Source organism: Centruroides vittatus, unplaced genomic scaffold (genome assembly GCF_030686945.1).
Source record: "Centruroides vittatus isolate TY-2023 unplaced genomic scaffold, ASM3068694v2 contig_349, whole genome shotgun sequence".
In the NCBI taxonomy this organism is placed as follows: Eukaryota; Metazoa; Arthropoda; class Arachnida; order Scorpiones; family Buthidae; genus Centruroides; species Centruroides vittatus.
The window spans coordinates 3,558,155-3,577,607 of NW_027122172.1; the positions used below are offsets into that span (position 1 = coordinate 3,558,155).

The 19,453-nt window shown below is 33.0% G+C and overlaps 1 protein-coding gene across 1 annotated transcript; it reads right to left on the reverse strand.

Annotated features, from left to right (window-relative positions):
- Window positions 1-13: 13 nt before the first annotated feature.
- On the reverse strand, window positions 14-17,185 carry wfs1 (wolframin ER transmembrane glycoprotein wfs1). The gene is made up of 2 exons (XM_067269314.1): window positions 17,040-17,185; window positions 14-2,522 (listed from the first exon to the last, which is right to left on the reverse strand). Exon 2 carries the CDS (start codon window positions 2,507-2,509, stop codon window positions 128-130), a length of 2,382 nt encoding a protein of 793 aa, XP_067125415.1. The 5' UTR covers window positions 2,510-2,522; window positions 17,040-17,185; the 3' UTR covers window positions 14-127.
- Window positions 17,186-19,453: the final 2,268 nt, after the last annotated feature.

Below are 19,453 nucleotides of genomic sequence, written 5' to 3' on the forward strand. Positions count from 1 at the left end.
AATACATTTTGCTGATAGTGGTAACAAAACTACAATGTAAATTAATTTATGCAATAATCTTCAATTAAAAAAACCCTTAGTTGCTATTGACCTCATTTAATTAATAATTTCATGTTGTGTAAATTATTTATAAATGACTAGAATTAGTATTTTCTGGTGAATATATAATTAAGGGAAAAAAGAAAAATTGTACATAAAATTTCATTACTTTTGGCCAATTGGCAAAAAAGAAATATTGATTATAATCACAGATAGTTACGTGATCGCAACTCTCGCATACTGACATTTCCAGTTTTAATTTGGGTTGCAAGCTACCAGGATTTTCTTGGAGAATGCCGATAAATTGTATATGGTCGCCGTTTCTAATATTCGTGACAAAATTCTTGCATACGCCGTCCGTCGTTATGATGGCCTCGGCTTCGATTCCTTCCGAATTTATCATACTTAATGTGATTTCAAATCTATAAACGTTCCAATCTTCTAAGTGACAACCTTCCGTATTAACGGTGTTGTATAAAAGGCACCGTTCGTATTTAATAGTGTGGGATTCCTGCTGACAGTTTCTATATGGAGTACCCAAAATACACTTGATAGGTTTCGACAGAAATGTTGGAAATTTGTTTATTACATTCTTTAACGGATTGCTGATGTCGGTAATTTTAGCCAAAAGAACCTTTCCCTCTCCTCCTAATCGACTTCCCAGAAGGTGTGTGCATGCAGCTTCTACTTCGGCCATGTTAGTTCTTTCCCAGGCTGGCCGATGACAGTAATTTTGATACCGATCCCACGTCAGCACGGGACCGTTGTTGAAATTCATAAATATCAACCCTCCGAACAAAAACAACAAACTTAAAACACTTATCACAAATATAAAGGTTCTGAGTTTTTCTGATTTATTTAGAAATGTTGAAAAGTAGTGACATAGAAAACTATATCCCGTAAACATTGACGCAACTACTATTAATAGTAATAAATTCCAAAATGATATTCCTATTAATAAAGATTTTCCAATATAACACAAAGAAATGGCTAAACAGATGGGAAAAAATTGTGCTATGATGATGATGAACATTAATAAGATCACACTAAAAGAGAGATCTTTTGACTGAGTTCTTTCTAGAAGAAATGCTGTTATATTTAACCATGCTAAAGACATCAAGTGAGGCAGAAAAAATTGATACCATTTCCCTTTACTCTTATATATTATTTTATAATATAAAAATATAATTATACAATATAAAAATGATATTATGTTAAAATTCAGTTCAAGACATTTTGTAATTTTCCATGTAAATGCCAAGTTAACAATATTTGGCTCTTTATTCTCGATCTGTGCAACTTTGTATGAAGCTACGAGTATATTAAATGCCAAAGTTAGCATCCTAAATCCACTTTTAGTCTTGCTTTCTTTTTCTAGATAATATATGAGAAGAACCGACAAGACAGCAATATCTGCGTGAGCAATCTGTTCCAAGTTCATCGGATAAGTTAAGAGAAAAATTGACAGAGAAATAAAAAACATGAAGAAGCAAAAGAGCGTCATCTTTGAATGTTTCTCCGCAATTTCTACACTCGGATTTGACTGTTCGAGTGATTTTATCACTTTTAACCAGAAATGAAAGTTGTAATATTGCATTATGATACTTATCATATATCCAGTTGAAAATATCATGACAATAAGCGACATTAATGAGACCAGGCAAACTAGATACTTGAAGAAGATATATTGTGGTGAAAAAATAAAAATAACAAGACAGAAGGATAATGCACATAGAATCATTGCTAATGAGATGGATTGGATGTAAATAATCCTTAATAATTCATTTGATATCTTATAGAATATCTTCAGAAACCATTGTAAAATCCTCCATAATGATGTACTTGACATAGAATATCCCGCAAGATAGATACTTGGAGAATCTCCCTCCAAACATTGAAATACCGACGAGACAACATCATTCACAGTTACAATTGATCTATTTAATCCATTTAATATATTTTCTTTCTGGGCATTTGTGTTCGAAAATCCAATTTCCGGAATAGTATCTTTAAAAGACTTTCCTTCTTCGACATCTTTAATAAATAAATATATTTTTTGTTTGAAAGTTTCAAGCAGGAGGATTTCGTTTGTGTCATAAGCAACTATTTTAAACAGTTTATGACCCAGTTGATAAGCTAATTTTTCTTTTTCTGTCCGATTTAGACACATTTCTACCTTTTCCTTATTAGATGATGTGATACCCGTACCATTTCTATAGCACTCGTCAAGCAGGTCAGAAGCTTCTTCGTAACCTTGGCTGGCCGCACGTAAGAGCCAATGAACGGCCACTTTTTCATTTTCACATTTTTCTTTCTTGTCTATCACTTTTTCTCGAAGCAGAGTTCGAGCAAGAGAGACCTGACTTTCTTTACAGCCATCTTCTGCTAACTGATGCCTCAACCTATGAAAGGAAAATTTTGATCTTTGCTCAAACTGCCACATTTCACGAGAGTAGGGTTTCCTCTGCATTATCACTTAGTTCCTAGAAAGATTAAAAATTAAATTTTAGCATTAAATTTCAGATAATTCATAGTAATAAATTCAATATAAACATTATCTAAAATTAAGTACACATTGAAGCAATAAATTAAATTTAAAAAAAATTACATTAAAGAATTATAAGATTCATCAGATTTATAATATTTTTCGTTATTCTTCAGGGTTATCAATAAGAGTGCTCTCGATTTAAATTAGGCTTATATTTCAAAAAGGTGCACATATTATAAATTTCACATAGTGCAAATAAATGTTTGTCATTTAACTTAATGATAAAATGGCTGTAATTGCATTCCATGCATGAGTTTGATCCTGGTTACACTGTACAGACAATAACAGAATATGAATAATAAAAGACAATAGACAATATTTTCAATATATCAACTTGTTACAAGTTTAAGTTGAAGAGAATTTGTTTATGGAGTGAAATAGCACTGTTAGAATAGTACAAACAATAGAACTTCGACTACATCGGTAAAGGACGTCACCTACTTTACCAACTGTATTAATGATACAGATTCTAAGCTAAGGGACATCTTTTGAACCATGAAAAAACATTGAAAAAGGTTCCTAGCAATCAGATAAATACAGTATATTATTGTCAATAAACTGGGTTGACAGGTATAACAAGGTCTACTCGTATGTGGTCAAAGATGTTCCCTTGTTCACATCTCAGTACACAAAGACAAGAAAACATGTGCAAACAGCAGCAGCACTGGTCAAAAGTCAAAGCTGGATGTAATGGATAAAAGAGTGCTTTGCTGAAATGTAATGAGAAAACATAAAACTGCAGAATTGGTTGTAAGTGCAAGGCTACCAGTATCAGTGAAAACTGTCCAACATGCACTACATAAAAATATCAATGGCAGGGCTACAATAGCCAAACCTTTGATGACATCATAAAACATCAAACAGCATATCCAGTGGTGCAAAGAGTATCACATGGAAACACGATATGGTTAGATGAGCCAATTTTCACTTTCAGTTGTGTGACTGAAGATCACCGGATGAAGCTTACAATGTTGACTGCCTTAAACCCACTATCAAGCATGGCAGAGGTTCCCATATGATTTGAATGATATTGCTCCAAAATCATTGCATTTGACAGTCATCCTCAAAAGAAAAGTAACAGCCCAGAGGCATCTGCACATTCTGAGTAATTAACTTCATTCCATGATCCAAACTTTGTATAATGCTCTTGTCCACACTACTGGGTGTGTTCAATCTTGGTTCAAGGAGCATGAAATTGAAGTATCTACCCTGGCCACCACAGTCACCAGATTTGATTATTATTGAGCCAGTGTGGGGCATTCTTGAGAAAAAGGTTAGGAGCATTTTCCACTGTCTATTTCTGTCAAGGAACTAGCATCAATACTGGTTAAAGAACAGTTGTAAATACAAAAGTACAAAATTGGCACTAATTAATGTTGTTCATGATTTATATTTGTCTATTACTTGATGTATTTCAGCTTTATCATCTACAAAAGGGACTCAACAAGGCTAATATCATGACAAAGCCAGAATTTTGAAATTGAATATCTTGCCCCATAAATTGAAAGTTAAAGTTTACCATATAAAAGTCTATAGGCCAATTGCCTGTTGTGAGCTGGTTGTGCGCTATGAGACAATTGAGTCTCTAATTGATGTCAATTTAGACTGATCTCCGACGATTTTTCACACAGTTTTAGTTTTCTACACTGCAGAGCTCAGTTTCATTTTCCTAGAAAACACCTAGTAATCCATAAGTAAAGCTACTAAATGCAACTCAAGCAATTGCAGAATGAGTTCTGAAATTTTTCCATGTTCTTTCTGTACTGTGTTAGAGTGACTGTCAGCAGCAGCATAACCAAGTGGGTAAGACAGTTGACCACTACTTTGCCACAAACTGCATGTCAGATCTCACTTTTTCAGATTTTTTTTTCTAATCTGCATTGAAGCAGATTATTATATAACATATTTTTTATTTTTAACAAAGAAAAATTAGTATTTTTGTAATTATAACATTTATATGCTATGCAATAAAGACAATTCAACTTATTTTTCATATATTGTATTATAGCATTTTAGTTACATTTCATGCAATTTTGAAACTTCAACAATTTGCAATTAGATATCATCATTGCAATTCCCATTTCAACACATTACGAACTAGATATCAATGCAAGCATTCAATAAGCCTATCAACATTTTTCATTCCTAGTATATGACAAAGACCAACTGACATAACTTACTTTTAAGTACAATTCCAGATATTATATGCTGATTCCTACAGTCCCAGATAAGTGTGGTCTAGGATAGATCATGCTGCATTTTTCATTTTGATAAAAGCTTCATTAATAGTATTAAGCATATGTCAAATTTCAGTGCATGCATTCTTTCACCAATATATTCCCTTAATTCTCTACTTTTATGTATTTGCAAATTATCCATTATTAACCATATATTGGATAAGTTTTCATGAACATCTAGAAATTCCAGTAATTCAACAATGAACTCATTAAAACACAGATCTTGCTGCTAAGGAGATTGCTGGTATTATCTTTTCATTACAAGTTAATCAACATGACGTTCTATCCTCTCATGGTTAGAATTGTTTACAAACTTTTTTGCCTTTATCTACTCTAGCCATTGTTTCATCTAAGATGAAGATTAAAACCTCATGAATAAATATTAATTTCAGTTGATCTTCAGGGGCATTTACAGTGAAGTAATTTACATATTCATATCGTAAATCAATTGTACTTTGAACATTAATTATATCCAATAGCTTCTTTTCAGAGTAATACATAGTTGCTTGAGAAAATCTCACCTGATGTTCCTCACATATGAAATTAGCAAATTAGCAATTTTTTGGTTCCCTTATGGGAACCAAAAAATAATAATCTAAAAAAAACACATATGAGTATAAATTCACAATAAAAAATATTTATTCAATTGATCAATAGTGAAAGTAACAACAAACAATGGTTAATTATAACAAATGTTAGAATATATTTCAAATATTCAAAAATCTAACAACAAAATAAATAATTAAATAAATTCTACAGTTAGACAAATCAAATTAAATAAAGTTAAATCAATTCAAATCTCCATCCACAAAAGAATACTCAAGTAGAGTTTTCCCATGCCGATCGCTGTCGGAAACTACACCACACGGCCGAACAGACACATTTTTTTATCTGGTTTTGCATATAGCTCTGCACTGCCCTATTTACATTTGTTTGCATCACAGGATCAGTCATTGATGCAAATTAGCATCCTTTGCAATTTCCCTTTTTGAATTTATGTACAATGAGAGTTTAGGAGTTTATGTCCTTTAAAAAAAAATGATCCCTAAAAAATAACTAACTAAAAGTAATGCCCAAAAACATAAAATAACAATTGGACATTGACTCCTTACAAACAAAATGTTAAAAATCATTGTCATTAATGTTTGATGATAATTTCAAAAACAGTTTAAAATAATTTTAAACTAACTGCATTTTAAATGCCACATAATTATAAAAACACCATATTTTTGGCAAAATCAATATCATTTAATACTTAGTTTGATGTTATTCGAACGAAAGGAGGTCCAACACTATCAGGCATAGTTTGAATCAATTTTTGCAATTGTTTCACATCAATATTTTCTCAAGAATTGTTAATTAGTAATTTTAACTGGTTTACTTGATGATAATGCTTGTTTTGACTATAAACTATTTTTCTTATTATGATCCATAAATTTTCTGTTAAACTAAGATCTGGATTTCTAGAAGGCAAGTCTAATACTTTTATGTTTTCATTAATTATCTCATTGAAATATCCAATTACTTCCACCAATTAAAGATCCAAATGCAATTACATTATTTTTTAACATATCCTGATATTGAAGAATCCATTTTTTCATTTACAATGACAATATAAGTTTTCCCATTGAATCCAAAAGCATCCCAAACTATTACACTGCTACCTCTTAACTGACTACTCATTCTAACTTTGGCTTCTCTTTTCACACCATGCAATTATTATCCATAACCATCTGGTCCATCTAAATTCTTTTTTCATCAGAAAACAACTTTTTCCCACTCCTTGGTCCAGCTCATGACAGACTTAACCTATTGACGTCTTTGTTGCTTGTGAATAGATATCAAATTAGGTATCACTTTCATTTTTCAGTATTTTATGTTGTCATTAACATGAACATATCACCACATCATCTAATGGGACACAGGATTTTGTTAAATTTATAATTGTTATTTCCTATACTGCGACAATATTATAGACCAGGTTAAAGAAATCGAAAGGATTGTGCAGATAGCAGAAACCTTAGGATATAAGAGAAGCACTATTGCTGGTATTGTTAGAAAATTTGAGAAGAATGACAAAAAAGTCTCTAGGCAAGATCCTACCAAACACATAAAGTTTACATTAAACAAATGTTTAGGAGGCATCATGAAGGAAATTGTAGGCATTAAAAATTCAACCTTGGTCTTGAAAAGAGCTCCAAATTTGTACAAAATTGTAAGAAATGATAAAGGGGTTACTGAGAAAGAAAATAAAGCAGGAGTATATAGGATCCCCTAGGAGAACCAACAGTTAGGGATAAAAAAGGATTACGTAAGAGTTACAACAAGAAATCTTGGGGTAAGGATCAGAGAACATAAATATGATGTTAGAAAAGGATCCAATACGACGGTATTGGCCCAAATGGCTTAAGCCGAAGGATCCGTGGTTCGATGGGAAGAGGCAGAGATCGTCCAACAAGTACTCTCTCCAACTCTAGCAAGAACTGCCAAAAAACTGGAGATTTACAGAAGCAAACTTGAAGAACAATGCATTAACTCCAGGGATGCGAAGGGTCTTCCCTCAGCATGAAGTTTGCCATTAAAAAGCTCACAAATAGCACATGAACTGAAGTTTGATCCATAATCACTTTAAGAAAATTAGTTACTACTATTTAGTTTGGTAGTTTGTATTAATGTTTAGCCAACGTAATATGTTATTTTTTTACACTTATGCACTAATTACATTTTAATTTTTATTATTTGAGTTGTTAATGGTTTTTTGGTATTTTTTGAATTTTATACGATATGTTCCATTTATAATGTACAGTGGTGCCTCATATAACGTACTTAATCCGTTCCAGATGCACGTCCATTAAGCGAAACGTCCGTTATACAAAACGCATTTTCCCATAGAAATACATGTTAAAACATCTAATTCATTCCGCAGCATAAAATAACCGTACTGTATCATAAAAAAAAAAAGAACATGGGGCGCGTTCTTTTATTCCTCCGCGTAACTCTGCGTGAGCGACATCCGTTAAAAATTCCTGACGAACGCATTCCTAAATTCCGGTGGGAGTGCGTGCCGTCGAATGACGAAAACGGCCGCTTGTAGTAGTAGTTTACGGTGGAAAGCAACATGACGTCCTCCATGGCTCAGATAGTTTCGTTTCTGGGTCCATTATGTGGTTTTATGAATGAAAATTTAGAAATTGTGAAAGCGCGAGTTAGTGCACGCGGTGATGTAAGTGTCTTTATGAATTTTTTTCGAGACTATTTTGAATGCTCTTTCGACAAATAATCCATTTTATGGTTAAATTTTACAATTGGGACCCTTCTTTTGCCTTTAAAAGCTCATATTTTAGAATTATAGATTCCTCCATCACGATACTATCGATAGTGCAGGCGCTGCCATCTTTCTTTCTTTCACCGTCATTCCTAAATGCCTACAAACAGCAGTGCACTCCTGTAGTAGCGGAGACGCAGAGCGACCACTATTAAAGAACGCATCCATGGAGCAGTCACCAATTATGCCGGAAAGTCCGTTGTTCGCAGCGTCCGTTATTCGAGGCACCACTGTATTCCAATTTTGTTGTTCTAACCTGATGATGGTTTATTGAATAAACCGAAAACGTTTGTTTTGTTTTTATTTTACTCCCTCAGCAATAGATAAGGTGTTTATTACTGATTTGTTACATTATGCTGAGTACGTTTTTTCCTTCTATATGAATCTTTACTGAATGCTGACTGCAGTATCATTGCACACATCAAAAGTTTTGGCATTTACGATTTGTTCGTAGGACACATGAAGCATTATTTTTCTTTTGTGGCTTTTCTTCACTAAAACAATCTAGCATATTGGAGCTAACATGTCTTTCTTACAGCACTCTGATCTTGTATTTTATCATCAAATCTAATGCATCATGAAAGACTCTTGAATGATCAGTGTCCCAAAGTATCTCTGAAAATAGGAGAACTGTCAAGAGAACTGTCAATAGGAGAACTGTCAACCCCAAAAATTCATATCTTGTTTCATTGAGTTTCAGACATCTTGCAGTTAGTAGTAGTCCAAAAATAAGACTTCTTACTCTGATTTGTATTATGTCAGATAGTTTTCATTGGTGTCTCAGATAATGGTTACTATATTTTCATATACTTTCCTGGTTTGTAAACTGAACAATTTGTAGAAGTACAATAGAGCATCGTTTATCCGAAAACTGGTCAACCGAAACGTCGGTTAACCGAAAGCTTTCCAGTCGGACTGTGTCGTGCCAAATCGAACGTTTTTGATACTAGATTAACTTCTAAAGTATAATTTTTTTTGTTTTTATATTTTTCAATATATTTATCTTGTTTGTACAAAATAAAGAAATAATTTTTAACGATACAATAGCCTCGATTATTATTATATAAATTTTCGTTAGGCTTAAAATCGATGAAAATTCAACACGAAGCGACATGCAACGGAGAAAAATTTCAACATCGGATAGGTTAATATATTTTTCCGTACATAATCGGTTATCCAAAAAAATCAGTTATCCGAACAACCCCAGTCCCCAATTGATTCGGATAAACGATGCTCTACTGTATATCAGAAGTTACAAATAAGTATAAACTGTCAAATATATTGGCAACATTTTTCCAGGTTGAAGAACAACTACCTGGTATGTGTAAAGCACTCTTTATATTATTACATAACTGATATTTCTTTTGATGAGTTGGAATGGAAGACCCTGTTGTCCTACCATTGTACTCAAATCTTAATCATCCTTTTCAAAATCAGAAGCAATTACAGTATTTACTCAAATATAAGACGATCTCGCATATAGGACAAGGTGTAACTTTAAAGATCAAAATAAAGAAAATTAGATTTATTAATACAATTCCAATTTTATTTCGTTTAATCACAAGTAAAATATCAAATACACGTAAATGAACACATTTTCCTGCAAAAATCTGTAAAAAATCGACATTGACAACATTGCATAAAGGTTAATCCCTCTTGTACTGGTAACTTAATATAATCAACTCACAGCAACCTTTGATTATCCAGTAATATATTTAATTGAAACAAACATTTTCAACCATTTACTCAGTCTACTTCAGGTTATACAGTAAAGATTCGAATAATCATTGTGCGTAAAAAACTTTAGAATGCTTTTGGAACTTTTCAATTTTGCATGCACATTATCATGGAAGTAGACATGTCGCTGACAAATGTAGCACATATGGCACAAAATATAGAATATAAATATTCCATACACTAACAAAGGAATATAAAATTATTCTATACATAAAACAAGTGGATTGAAAAGTACGTTAAATAGAGTTGTGGGGGTGATTCCCCTTCGTAACAGAATCTCCAAGTTTGAGAAATGTTGATCACAACTTTGGAATTGATGCAGTTAGTGCATAACTCTGCTTTGTATATTTCCAGAGTTTCCAGCAATCGTTAAGTGTTCCATTGGGTGGGAGAGTCGTATCAATTCTGCATTTTGCAGGTCCGCTCTTATTCCAGGGGTTGAGGCATAAGTGGATAGGGCAGTGGTGTCCCTGTTGTGATCGATGTCATATTTGTGTTCATGTAGGCGCTTGTCAAGAGAACATTTCATGGAACCAATATACACAGGACCTCTTTGAAATCTGTTGTTCCATAACTGTACAAAATATACCCCTGGAGCCAATCTTTTATCTATTTTGTCCTTGCCATTACGCAGGAGGTCATATACAGTACTACGCCTCTTGTAAGCAATCTTTTTGTTGGTATATGTTGCAATTTCCCTGTACAGAGAGTTGAGGTGGTGGTTATATTCAACAATCGCTAGAGAGTGAGTGTTATGCAAGTTGTTAGTGTGTGTGTTAGTATTGTCATTATGATATACTTCTGTAGAATAGGCATATGCATGGTTGTGAATTAATCTTCGACCATACTTGTGCCGTGTGGCTATGTTCTGGATGCGCCGTAATTCAGATAAGGTGTCTTCCATTTTGGAGTGGTGCGTATATGCTCTTTTGGTTAGGGCCCAGAAGGCAGCAACCTTGTATGAGTAGGGGTCATCTGAAACAGCCGGGATGAATAACAGAGTGTGGTATGACTTGTAATGGACCTTAGTTGATATCCTGCTGCCATCCAATTACATATTGATATCCAAGAAGTTCGCATTCGAATTGCTTATTTGATTCAACTTTATGCAGAGGCCATAGGGGTTATTATTCATTGAATCAATGAAATTGTTTATATTGGATTTAGTTTTCCATAAAATACAGATGTCATTGACATACCTTTTATATATAAGAATGTTTGAAATAAATAGGGGTATGATTCTTTGCTCAAATTGTCTAATCACTAACTCACATAAATCGCCCGAAAGTGGGCTGCCCATAGAGACACCATATTTCTGGGGGTAAGTTTTATTGTTAAAACGGAAAAAGGAAGTGTAGCAGAGAATGTGGGCCAGTTCCAATACATGTTCATGGTGCGTTCCATGAGAAGTTAGTAAGAGGTCCCTAATTGCGAAAAAGCATGGTTGGATTTTTTTAGAAGGGTATAATGAAACAAAATCAAGAACAGTGATACATGCCTGCTCCATAATATTAAGCAGTCTCAAAAATGAAAATCAACAACATAATTTCTTCACGTAAAGCTGAACAATCAAAAACCCTTTTTGCCAATTCTTAACAGTTGAATTCACTCTTCGTCGATTACACTTAAGAGTTTTTTCGAATTCTGATTTCTAAATAATCATATGTTTTCACGTGAGAATGAATTAAAATTTATATTGGGCCCCCGTGTAATTTTGGAATTCAATTCAAAAGCTTTGCTTTTCCTATTGCTATTCATCTTTAGTCCTGACAATACACATGAACAATTCAAACAACCCAGATAAAATACTTTTGTTTTTAAACACCAGAAGGTGAGAATACGATTAAAAAATGCGAAGAATGAAAAGAATCCTTCACTTGCACATATAGGATGACCTAGGTTTTTGAAGCAGTGAAAAATGGATAAAAATCTCGTCTTATATGCAAGTAAATACGGTATATCATCTGGACCAACTGATAACTTCAATTCAAGTCAGACTCCTCAATTTTTTTCCTCAACATTCTCAAATACAGTCAGTTCATCATCACCAAGGTTACATATAATTTCCTAAAGTTCTTAATCAGACAAAACACAATATCTAGACATTTTAACAATTGAGGTAGATCTTATCTGAAACAAAATATGTTTCAAATTACTTGCTACAAATACTTTTGTAATTTTGCATCATGTAACTTGAAACTTTCACAATTCACTAACAGCAAGCAGCAGCACCTTCAAACATCAACCAGAGTCTGCACAATGCTTTTTGCCTGTCTCAACTAGAAAAATATACATCTGATATAGTGATCTATCAGACTCACATTATTTGTTTAAAAATATATTTATTTTAATTTAGAATATTTTAGGGCAATGTACTGTACACAAAATGCATTATTATTCCAAAACAGGGATTAGCAACTTTTCAGCAGTATTGTGCTGAACCTAAGTTATAGCATTATTCCAGGTGCAGACATGATTCTACCAACTTTGTTAATCTATATAACAAAACTGGTCCAGTTATAATGGACTTCAAAAATATATAATTTTGAAGTTAAGTTGTTAATTGAATTATGTTATTATATGTGAAGCATATGCACAACAGGTAGATTGAAACATGGAGTGTAAACACATGTGCTATAATATAAATATACAAGCAAGAGATTAGTTTTTAATGTATCATGGCCTACACTAAACTATGGCTCCTATTTAAATGTGTAATTAATAATTAAAATATAATTTACTACATTTCTATTCAATCAGAGTGTCACTGAAAATTGCCCCGCATGCCAAACATAGCATGCAGAACAATTTTCAGTCACACTCTTCAGTGACAGATTTTCATAGGTTACCAACCTGTTCTAAAATAAAGTTTTGTAAATAAAGATTAATGTGTCAAAAATAGTTTGACAGACTCACCTTAAAGGTTAAGGGTTAAAAATCTTACAGGGCAAAATGGCAATTGATTATTTATACATTGTTGGTTAAATGTATAACATACAAATTTAAGAGAGCTCTAACATTACAATTTACAGAGAGCCCTAACATTCATTCACAGAACCCAGTTTGAAAAACTTCTAAAGTCATATGGCCTTTTATAAAAAATTTCATCTTTTACTTTCTTCTAAAAATTGAAAATTTCAAATAATATATAATGTGTTGTTGGGTGTAGTATAGATTGCACCCTACAGAATTTCGGAACTTTGAGTATATATTTGAACTCAGGGGTCCGAGACGAGTTCAACGATACCCTACTTTTGGACCGGAGATGAAAAATAAGAAAGTTGTCATACTTTTTCAGCGATCGCGCAATGATCGGGAGTCGTATTGCTCTCTCCACTAAGCCTATGGCGTGTTTAACAGGCAGTCAGCAAGTTGACCATATATACCTTCAACAGAGGCACACAGTTGATCCATTAGCACACAGATTGTCTGCAGTTCAAGTTAAATCCTTTTCGCACACCCTCGCGCTCCTCGACCTCGGGGGGCTACGGCCCCTCAGCCTCGCTATCGCTTGTGGTTGGCTAGTACTACAAGCCGTCCATGCTATCGCGATTGGGAGTCACAATGCTTGAACAAAAGGAGAAAAAGGAACTGCCGTTCGACTGTTCATGCTCCCGACAGACTCCCCCTGGGAGGGGAGCTGCTGGCAGGCCGCCAATTGTTTAACGTCACTAGTTATTGATTCACAGTAGTTCTTGAACAAAAGAAAAAAAAAGGAAACTGGCATTCGACTGTTCGTGCAATTTCTTGCCTTTCAGTGCGCTTTTTTTTTTTTTTAATTTGTTTGCAGACTTTACTGTGAGATGGCAGCACTAGCAACTATGGTGCTGTCTACATGAAAGCATTAAAAAAGTATGATAACTTTCTTATTTTTCGTCTCTGGTCCAAAAGTGGGTATCGTTAAATTCTTCTCGGTCCCCTCAGTTCAGATATATACTCAAAGCCACGAAATTCCATAGGGTGCAATCTATACTATCCCTGTGTTGTTATTATTCATTGACTTGAATAGCCCTAATATTAATTTAAACAGATATGTAATATAAAGCTATGAAATACTACTACTCTATAGTTAAAAAATTTAGTAAGTACCTGCACTTATATCATACAAATAACTAATCACACTTAAATATAATTAAAATTTGAAAAATATAACTTAACTTTTATTTCATTTAATCTTATTTTTATATAGAATTCTTGTTAAAATCGTAAAAACAGGAATTATAAAATTTGCTAAACTGTAAATATTAAATTTGAATGTAGTAGTAACTAAGATAAACATTTAAAAAAAAAATTATAATATAATCATCTCAAAGACAAAAAAACATTGTATTCTTTTGATAACTTGACAAAAATTAGGACACTTACAACAATAGAAACTAAATTGGATTAAGTATTCAGGTTGATGACTTTAAACAAATATTCAGGCTTAATTTGTGCCTAATGCAAAGTATGTAAATTATAATTCACATTATTGTAAAATATGATAATTACACATCTGAAACATATTAATGAGCTATATATACAAAATAAAGATAAAATAGAAACTAAGACACTACATAACATTATGATGCTATGCCTTAATTTCTACAGTCCATAAAAAAGAAGACTATTATCAATGTACTGTACTGTACTGTACATGTACAGTACTGTAGATCCAGCAAACAATGTTTTACTTTATAAACCAACAGTGAATATTTCCAAACTGATAGCAACGTGTATTTAGTTATAGCTATACATAAATGTTCAGAAATATAATAATTAAAATTCATAATGCCATTAAAAGCAAATTAAAATACGGCAATAATTTTAAATCGTCGTCACAAAATAAATTTCACAAGTTGTCCACATAACTCGTCGAGATACTTTAATCAGACAATTATTACGATATTTTATCATGCAACTTTACAATTTACATACTTCATTTTAAGAATTCCTCATCATAATAGGAAATTTGTCAAAAATAGTCAATTGCAAAAATACAGGGAATTAAAACCATTTAATTTATCCATTTCTATTGCTGTAAATTTAATATATAGGCCTATTCCACTTTTAAAAAAGGATTTTACAGGAAAAAAATAGGGTCAATGTGGGTAAATATGAGACAGTCTGAAAAATTGGAAAATATGAGTCAGTTGTGAAATTTGATTTAATCTGTGTCTGATCCATCCTGTACTAACACAATATTAAGTTTATTTAGTGCTTTTTAACATGTAACTTTTCTGAATGAAAATGACAATGGTTTCTGTCAGTTCAACTAACTTTTGCTCTGTATATGTCTACAAAAAACAAATATTTAATTAGAAATTTGTATGTAGTATATACTGTAAATGCAGCTTTCAGCTGCTAGTTGTTTTTATTGCATATATCATCTTTTGTCTGAGTTTTGTACATTTCAAAACGAAATAGAAAATGAGACACCAGATTTTATTTACTGGTCATTAATTTCCATGACACTTTTATTTAAGTTCAGCCTGTTGATATTTTTGAAATGTAATAGGTCTACACCTAATTTAACCTTAATGTTAATACACAGAAATCAGCAGGGCTATAGTTTTATTTACTTCATTATTTTTATTCCATGCTAATTAAATAAATCAATTGTTCCTAAAATGTTTTATTTGGTATAGGCCTATTTTATTTAGACTAGACTAGTTATGTAAATTTTCTTTAATTAGTGGTAGGCTTATTACTTTTTCTATGTTAATATCTCTTGTAATAGGCCATTAAATAAAGCTTTATATGTTTACTATTAATAATTCATTATAGGAGAGGAGAAAGGGAAGTAGTTTGTCTTCTGTCGAAGGAGGACACAGCGCATCCGAAATATTTTTGAAAAAAGCATGTTTACTAATTTGTATTATACTGTATTTTTCCTTTTCCTTCCTTTCCTATAGCCTACTAAATTATTAACCCAGTTTAGTTATCTTTTTATTCTTTAAACATTTAATTTAGGCCTATACTATATGTATTTACTATTAACAATATAAAATAGTTGGTATCTTAATATACTTTGTTCAAAAAGGTTAATAAAATCACTTAGACCTAGGCCTAAGTCTTTAAAATTTTGTTTTATTTTACACTTTTATATTGTACACAACTACAGAGTAATTTTCAATGATGAATATTTAAACTTATCTACTTACTTCAATTCAAAAATTTCATGTGAAAATGTGAAGAAAATAAGCTGTACAAAAAATCATTTAAAAAAATTGTACATCTTTGGAACTAAATATCACGGAACAATGTTTCATAAAAAGAAAATGTCTTGCATTTAACCCGTAGTACCTGATTATTAATCTCCCTGTTGGCATAGGCAAGTCCTTATGGTGTTATAGTGGGTGTCTCATTTTTCACCTCCCAGTGTCTCATATTTTAGCTTTCAAAGGTAAAATATAAGAGAGGAAAACATTTTTTTGCTCAACATTTCCTATATATACAGAAAAAATGAATACTCCATTAGATTTTAACACCATCTGTAGACCTTGTCATGTATGCCTCTTTGTAAAATACTGATTCTAACAAATGCTATTACAAAAGTTTTGAAAAGTGTATATATATATATATATATAAGAACGAATAAATCCTTCTCTTGAATTTTTTAAACCATCCCTTTAATGCTTTGCCTGAAGACAACAAAGAATTTTAGAAACAGTCTATTTAAATCTATAATAAATATATCAGCCTGCAGAATCTGATTTCGTTATTACTACTAGTATTATTTGTGTAGAAGTCAATACTAATATAACTAATCATTTAGGTTAATGTTACCTATGGTTCCAAGATGGAGGCTCGTCTCTGATTCCAGCAAATAGAAGGGAAACAGTGGGGACGCACGTTCTAACCTAACCTATTCTAATAAATTACCATTATTATTACTAATAAAATTATTAGAATAGGTTAGGTTAGGTTAGAACGTGCGTCCCTACTGTTTCCCTTCTATTTGCTGGAATCAGAGACGAGCCGCCATCTTGGAACCATAGGTAACATTAACAATAATTTAATTTGATATAAAACATAATTCGGCAGATAATTGATTAACAGACTAAACGTCAATTATATATGGACAAACAGCCACGTTGATATATAGAAACCTGGTTATACATAAAATACAATTTATAGGTGGTGATAAATCGACATTCTAACGGTTACTAACCTTATATGATATCTATCCAGATATTTGTACTATTTTGGTCACGATCCACCACCGATACACACCGACCTCCACCCGTCATTTTCAAACCTAGACACGGTGACGTAGTTAAAGACTCTACGATTGCCAGCCAATGGCCGATGGCTTTTCTTATTTAATTCGATTCGTTGATGTACTAATTTTTAAAAAAATTATTACTAGAATCTTCGATGGGTTAATTAATATAGGTTTTAAAAATAGCATTTAAATTTGGATGAAAAGGTTTAATCGGTTAATAGAATGTATATTTCCATAAAAGGCGTTTGTGGGAATTTCACGGCCGTTAACCGGTTCCTGCTCGTTTGCCTGGCTTTATCGGGGCAATCGGATTAGTCAATTTATTTGTTCGCCCGTTTCTTACGATCAGACTGAGAAATACGAAACCATTTATTGATTTAATCGGATATATATTCAATTTATAAATGTTCATCGTGCTTTTAACGATGGATACGACTAATTTAGCTATGCAACTTTTAAATACAGTTATTAATTAATACTGTATTATTTCGTTGCGTTATTTTACTTGTAACAGAGATCTGAAAGGAACTAATACTTTTACTCCGCATTCTAATATTCTTTCAATTATTCTTGGCATACTAAAATTTTGATTGCTTTGTGGATAGACAAGTGCGTGCCCCGAGCCAAATGCAGCCCGCCACGTCGGACCATCCGCCATCTTGAATTCGTACCAAATAATTTTCTTTTTTACAAAAAGATGTAACGACTAAAGCGAAGTCGGAAAGAAACCACAAAACTACAATTAGGAAAATACAGTAGTATAGGCTTACAATACATTGTGTTCTCCATTTACAATTACTCTGTAGATGAAAAACTGAAAAATTCGTTTAGTGTTGTTTGTTTTGAGCACTTAACTGTCTCGACTTTCTTTTTCAACGATCACGAACGCCTTGAAAACATCATCTTCGCAATTGCCAATTGTTGGCAAGTAACGTCTAAGGATTCTTAATGCCTCTAGCGCAGTGTTTCCCAACGTGAGGCCCACGTCCCACAGAGTGGCAATTTGATTGTTAAGGGGGCAATTCGAAACTCGTCCAGAGTTTAAGTTAGCCGTATAGCCGCTGTACGCCATATTTATTGTAAATATTGATTTAAGTTAGTTTTAATTTTCTAGAACTTTCCTTTATAACCCTTTTCCCTTGGGGTGAGATTAACAATTCTGGGAATCACTGAGAACAAAGGGATGAACGAGGCCCTGAGGCCGGTGAAAGAGGAGAAAGAACATTCTTTGCCCAGACCTCGAGGTGGGCAAAGAATGTTCTTTCATATCTGGTACCCTAACTGTGTACCAAATTTCAACTTTCAACTCTTAACCGTTTCAGCGAAAATGAAGATTATTACGTTACAGTCAACCTTACCCGTTTCCACAGAATGCAAGAATTGGGTCCTCCCTGTTTCTTCAGACTAATTACAGAATTTTTAGATTGGTCTAAAAATATGTTCGATTTTCCGCAAAAACGACAAAAACTGCATCTGCGTCTTGCACGTCGCTTTCTCTTAACAATTCCATTGTTACTTGACACTTCCATTGTTGATGGACGTGTTAAGCCTTAATCCTGTCCCTCTCCCCCATGAGGAGGAATTTCGAAAAATCCCTTCTTAGTGTGCGTCCTCGTGACGTACCCTAACTGCGTACCAAATTTCAACTTTCAACTCCTAACCGTTTGGGCTCTGCACTGATTATTATTATTATTATTATTATTATCAACTCGTCTCGATTATATATATATAGATTATTATATTATTAAATATATTAATAAATAAATCGACTCCCCTCCTGAAAAAAATGAGTTCGCACCACACGTACGGAGTGAATTCATTTCTTTAGGAGGGGGTGACGACTTATCAAAGTGTGGGACAGCAAAAGTATGTCGACTTATCTAGTAATGATGAGTTAAACGGTGTCGAGTAAACCGGAGTTTTTTAACATTAATGCCTATGCAAGTCGGCCGGGACCACAGAAAATTGACTACTTAACCGATGGTGTCGAGTTATCCGGGTGACAACTTATGCGGACTCGACTGTATTTGTTTTTTCAAATTATATTCTTTTTTGTATGAATTAAATTATTTTTTAATGTTTGGCCAACAGATGACGCTACATGTACCGGTCGCAATCGTATGTAGATAGAAATTAATTCAAACAGAAATTAAATTAATATTTTGGGGTAGTATATAGCTTAGTGTCGATTCTAAGGTCTAAGTAATAGTCATATAAACTTTGGTTCAGATCGATTTAAGAATAAAGATTTGTATAAAAGATAAGCCAACAAATATTCATTTTGTGTACAGTAAGACCCCGCTTAACGCTGTTTCGGTGTTACGCGGTAGTATAGGAATTCCCCGAGATCGCACGCAGCG